Below are 6564 nucleotides of genomic sequence, written 5' to 3' on the forward strand. Positions count from 1 at the left end.
CTAGCAAAACGGGCGCTTAGTTTGGTCAGTATTGCTACGTCTATGTGTTTGGTTGCTGTGCTGAGATATTAATAATTTATCTCATTGTCACCTTTTCGATTGTACCTTGGGGCTTTCATTCATTAGCCCTTTCAAAAATAAAAATGGACGCAGTCAATTCAATTCTTGTAAAACCGAATCCAAATAACTTACGAGCTCCATCTGTCTAGTTGATCGCCTCTCTTCACCCTAACGCCGAGATGCAGGGACAGCATTAAAGTGAGTGATCTTACGCCATTTATGACTTAACCTTTTTCTGCTTTCAACAGGAATGCCTGCAGGAAACAAATAAACTAGTCTGTATCGATAGCATTTTCCACTCATGACAAAACCCCCAAAGCCAACTCTTTTGAACTCCAATATAGACGATCCATTATATACCCAAATTAACAAAATTTTGGTTCTGCTGAACAGCAACCACCCCCCTTTTTGTTCAACTGAAGAAACTTTTATAATATTTGTGGTTATTGATCAAGTAGAGACAGGGAATCCAGCACATAATGTTAAAATCAAAGGAGAGAACAATAACAAATGGATGGAATGCAGTGTGAATGTATCTAGAAGATGGAAGACCAACAATTGCCAGTCCATCTCTCAAGCCTCCGAAGATACGAAAGCCCCGAAGCTTCATCCATGGCAACTATAGCCACCACCTTACAACTGTCAGCTCCCTGACTTTCAAAGATCAATGGGTTCTGTCCGGTCCTGCACTGCTAGCCCTTCTGAAACATCTGCAAGAGATTTGAGATTGCACTTGATCAAAGCTTCAACAAAGTAGCATGTCTCATCCTTTGTGTTTCCCTCAGGCACATCCACCACAAAGGATTCAATGACTAGAGTTCCAGGTCTGCCATCTATGATCTCTGGATGGAGTGAGATGATTGACGAGTAGTTCTGGATTTAAAAAGAAGAAAAAGCTCAAAGAATAAGACACGCCCCAAATCTTCATGTCACCATGGTAAGCTTAAAATTGAAACTTCAACCTTGACTAGCCACTAATGAACTAAAGCTCTTCAAAAGATAATTCACCACCAGTTTTTGCTGCAACTAACCCGTTGATCAGACATTCACATTGTTCTTTTACCAGACTTTCACAATAAAAAGCTTCCTTGTTGAATATTTGAACATGCATAATTTTATGAACCTTGATGAATCTTACAAACATCGTGGAGGATGAATCATAAAAAAAAAAAAAACAGGATAAAAAGGTTAAATCAGGAAAAAGAAAAGAAATTCCTACCTTAAGTCTATGATCCCCACCAATAATCCGGATGCTGAGGATATGCTCATCATCATCAAGGAGTTCGAGTCTTTCGGTGCTTGTAGTAGCCGGTAGCCCTGACTTGACATCAACTTCTCTAAGACTCCCAATTTCAAGGCTTCCTTGTGCAACACACCGGCTGACAAAGGGTTTATACTTTTGAGGCTGGTCAAATCGCCTCACCAGAGACCAAACCTATAAAAGGAAAAAAAGCAATACAAAATTCAGATTCTAGAAGATTACAAATTCATAGAAAGATAAGAATCAAGCTAGTAAGGAACCCATTGTTTCTACATGATCTGAAAATAACTACTATAAGGTATCTATCTTCCCCCCTTATGTCATATTCTTCCTCCAGTACAGAACACCTCTAAATTACTAACCATTCATTTGATATGTGCAAAATGGAGAAAGAAAAGGGTGAAAAGAAAAAGATAAAAAGAAAAAGGTTCAGCATATGCCTTGCGGCATTCCCATTGGTAAGAAATGCAACAATCTGGAATATAAATTGAATTTCATTCAATTAAATCTTAACCTCATGGTTCCTAAAGAAAGCAACTATACAGTAGAAACGTATTTATCCTACAAATACCTTTAAACAACCCAATCAAAGAAACATAACAAATTTGTTCAAAAGTTTCAGAGAATAGTGAAGAGACTGATTTTGTTAACAAATAAAAGGAATTAATAATATAAATCTCAAATTTAGGATTTATTGATACTCAAAATATCAAAGAAACAAACGACTTAATCTAAATTTTGAGTAGCTCCTTAGCATTTAAACTAAACAACATGATATCTGTTTCGATCTCGAGAGATAAATCTTTGACTGCCGTATTTAAAAATAATCTTATTTAACTCAACAAAACAACCCATACAAGAGATTCTTCATCTCAACATCAATGTAGTGAGTAAAAGTTAAGGAAGTTTATGTAAACCAGTACAGCAAATGTAGAAAATTAGATTCAATCTTCTTTCTTCTGTTTCCATGAATAAATAAATTCAATCAAACCAATCAAGATTCAAAGAACTATAACAGAAAATCATCACAGATCAAGATTAACTTCTTCAAGAGAACAAAAATCGAACATTGAAATACGTATACATAGCACTCGGAAAACATGCAAAAATAAAGATTAAAAAGAAATTACTAATCAAGAAGGCCATAAAAGAAAAACATATCTTCGTAATAAATCAAAATCGCAAAGCCAGTCGGAAAGAAAGGAGAACGAAATAGCGATGCCTATGAGTGAGAAGTCAGGAGAGAATTTTCTTGATAAAGATGAGTTGAAAGTAAAAACCACAAAAAAAAACCGTAATCAACGGGAAAGAGATTTACGAGAGGAACAGGAGCTTTGATCCGCTTGACGACGGCAGAACTACACTGATTCTCTCCAGTCTCATGTCGATGACGTCTCCTTAAAAACTCAGTCGCCGCCACCGCACCGGCACTCCCAAATCCATTGCTATTCCCATTCATTTTCTCTTTTCCTCTTATCAATCCAAACACGCACACTTTCCTCTTACACTAACAAACAAAGATAAAGAAACACTCTAACTCGTCTAGTCTCCAGCGATCACGATTCGGTGACCGACCGGGAAGAGTGACCGACGAATCTTCTAGAGCCTATTAAATCTGGTTTATCTCAAGAGAGAGAAAAGAAGAAGCAGCGTATGAATCAGCAGCATAAAAAGAAAGAGAAGGTACCTGAGTTCTTCCACCTCTAAGCCCCCTCCCTAATCCCTAGCATCTACCTCATCACCTGAAATCATAAAATTATTAACAATAAAGACAACCCGATTCAATTTATTACTGGATCACCTCTTATAAATTGACATTGGATTAGGTATGTTATTACGAGAATTGCCACGAATTTTGTCCGCTTCTTCTTTTGTGACCAGACTGCCCGCGTTAGTTGTGTTAAATGAGGGAAATCTAAAGTGGCGGTTGAAATTTTAATTGTTAGTTTGTTATTTTAATTAAGATAATTATTTTTTATTTTTATTTTGTTTTTTACACAATATCAAGAGTTATTTATTGTATTTTCTTAACCCTTAAATAAAAAGATAATGTGTTTCAATATATTCGAATTTATATCTTTTTACACTGTTAATAATATCGATGTCAATTAAGATAATACTCAATTGGCAATTAAAATAATTATTTGAATTTGTGCTTACCATTAAAAATTCGATTAATCCATTAATAGATTGTTGATGTGATTTTTTTTTTGACAAAGATTACACATATTTCTATAATTAGTTTAAAATATTTTTTATTTATTTGCAATATAAGACTAAAGACTAATAGTTTTCTATTCCCCTTCTTGTTGTTTGTTTTTTTTGGAAAAATAATAAAGGAAAATGAAGATAATTTTGACTTAATTGTTTGACTTGTTCAAAACACCTCGTACTCGTATAACCTTATCACTCTTTTTTCTTTCTTTCTTTTAATTGGTTTTCTCTGAACATTTTTCAAAAAAAAAACATCCAAAGTAAAAAATAAAAGAAAACACTCAAAAATTCCTTTAAAGAAAACCTTAAAATCTTCTCTCGAGTACCCTTAAAATCATTATTTCATTATTAATGTTCAGTACCCAATAATGATAGCATAATTACTAGAAAAAGAAAAAGATAAGAATTATTTATATATAAAAAAACCATTATTTTGAGAATTATTGTTTTTTATCAGTAAAGTTGAACACGTAACAAAACCATGTTTGTTAATAAACCAAACACACACAAAGAAACAAAACACAATCCAATTTTAAAATTTTAAAGAAAAACTTATGGTACTAAAATTGGATTTTAAAGAAATTGTTAAGGATCTTTGAAAAGCATATAACCGAATCCAACCACAAAATAAACACTATGAAAACAATACTCATTGTAAAACTATAGGTCAAACAAATAAATCAAAAATATCCTCGTTTTTATCTGTTACTTTTCCCAAAAAAACAACAAACAAAAAGAAGAACAAAAGAAAACTTACAAGTTGCAAATAAACCTAAAAATAATTCTTTAACTTTAGTCAAAAGTAAACAAAAATGACACATCAACAATTTGTTAGTGGATTAATTAATTTTTGATTAATAATGACTAATTTAAGTAATTATCTTAATTATTAAAGTGACCAAATTAACAAAAAAAAATTAAAATAACCAAAATAGTAACAATAATATTTTAAAGTAACCTGCTATATAATTTATCTTGTTTTTAATTATTACTAATTTTTTAAGGCTCATCTCATCCATCTTGTCATTTTTTTTCCCTCTAAGATGTCTCTAAACAAGTATTTTTCAAAGTTGAACTTATTTTACAAAAAAAATTATATCACTTAAAAAAATTCTACCAATAATAAACCCTCATGTCATATCAATTTTGTAAAAGAAAGAAAATTTTCTTTTTATTTTTTTACATTATTTATTTTCCTTTATTTTATTTTTTATTTTTTATAATGCTTGACAATATCAATTATCCTCGAAATTCATATTTCTAAAGTTGAGTACTAAAAATTAATTCTATTTTTGAATTTCATTACCTGCTTGCTTAATTTGACGGGATCTAAAAAATTCTTTCATCAATCAAAATTAATATTTTCATAATAAAATTAGAGCAATTGACATACCAATCCGAAAATAGGAGTTAAATTGATTGAGTTGTAAACCGATTTTATGGTGTTAAAAAACAGCTACCCATTTTGTACTTATCATGGATTAATGGGGTCATTAAAAACTTCACATATTTTATTTCATTGTTAGGATTTATTTTAGATTTCAAGTACTTTGATGGAATTAAAGAGATTTTATTAAAACAACATTCTTAAGGTACATTTTAAATTTAATTAAGATATTATATTCATAATAATTAAATTAAATATAAAAATAGATAGTTTTATTTACAACTTTGCAATAAATGTATACCTAACATATAACTACTTTAAAAAGTCAATTGAGTTTTAGTTTATTTGGTATAAACATTGTTATCAATGTAGGAGGACACGGGTAAACTATAAAAATAGTTATTTTTGTTTGTCTCAGATTACATTTTAGTCACTTACGTTGTTGTTTTATTACAAAGTGGTTACTCTACTGTTAAGTTCCGTTACCTCCCTAATGGTAGTCCTACGTGGTAGTCCAAATGGGTTTTAAATGCCAACTTGGATATCTAATTACTATGATAAAAATAAGTTTTTAATTAAATAAATTTAATTTAAACGATCACGTAAGATATACAAGTTAGCATTTAAAACTCATTTAGACTACCATGTGGGACCGCTATTAGGGAGGTAATAGAACTTAATGATAAAGTAATAACTTCGTAATAAAACGATAAAATATAATCTGAAACAAATAAAAATAACTATTTTTATAATTTACCTTAAAATTATTTAAAAATATATTTTAAATACCCCTTGCTAGGTAGGGAGGAAAATGTCGGCTCCTTTATGAGTCCATCTACTAGGAGGCCAACCTCATTTATGGTTCGGTAGCAGGAAGTTGTATTAGGAGATGCCAGTTTTGAACTTTTTGTTACATTTATTGCTTTCAGATTTGTGGTTGCCGACTAGAAAATGGACTGCCTTTTCTTTCGGACTCCATAAAAAAATAATGCAAAGTTTTTGATAAATTTTTTTTTCATATTGGTACCTAAATTTAGTAAGTTTTCTTAATTTTGATGTCGACACTTTATAATCGTATCACATCTTTTTCTAAAATTTTTAGAAGAAATTATAAATTTTTAAGTAATGACGTGACACAATTTCAAAATTGAGACCCAAAAAAAAGTTCAGTGATTGAGTTGAGAAAAATTGTCAAATTCAGGGATTAAATGTTGCTTTATCCTTAAAAAAATTAAAATTGGTTTTTAAATTTCAAAATTTTTTTAATTGAGTTTTTGAACTATAAATAATGTTTTAATTAAGTTCTTAAATGATAAGTATTTGTTGATACACAACGAGGTTATGAAAATTACAGATAGTTCACATGATGGTATCGAGAGTTGTACAAGGTCGTTCAAAAGGCTCTATAGAATGATAAAAGGTTTTGAAGAGGTCTTGGTTAAGGTTGAGTAAGAAAATCAAAAACCAATCTGAATCGAGGGTTTTGACATTTTTTGGAATACAAATTAAACAATCATGATTATTCGAATCGGAGCAAATCAAATCAATCTGAATTCTAATTTTATGTCATTTATAATAATTTTAATTTTAAAATAGTGAAAATAACTTAAAATTTTTGTATAAAATATTTTTCGAAAAGATA

At 30.4% G+C, this 6564-nt stretch overlaps 1 protein-coding gene across 1 annotated transcript; it reads right to left on the bottom strand.

The window, feature by feature from the left end:
• Positions 1-386: 386 nt before the first annotated feature.
• On the bottom strand, positions 387-3069 carry LOC107904257 (abscisic acid receptor PYL8). Its single transcript, XM_016830566.2, has 3 exons — positions 2640-3069; positions 1280-1495; positions 387-933 (listed from the first exon to the last, which is right to left on the bottom strand). Exons 1-3 carry the CDS (start codon positions 2778-2780, stop codon positions 718-720), a joined length of 573 nt encoding a protein of 190 aa, XP_016686055.1. The 5' UTR covers positions 2781-3069; the 3' UTR covers positions 387-717.
• Positions 3070-6564: the final 3495 nt, after the last annotated feature.

Source organism: Gossypium hirsutum, chromosome A05, assembly GCF_007990345.1.
Source record: "Gossypium hirsutum isolate 1008001.06 chromosome A05, Gossypium_hirsutum_v2.1, whole genome shotgun sequence".
NCBI lineage: Eukaryota > Viridiplantae > Streptophyta > Magnoliopsida > Malvales > Malvaceae > Gossypium > Gossypium hirsutum.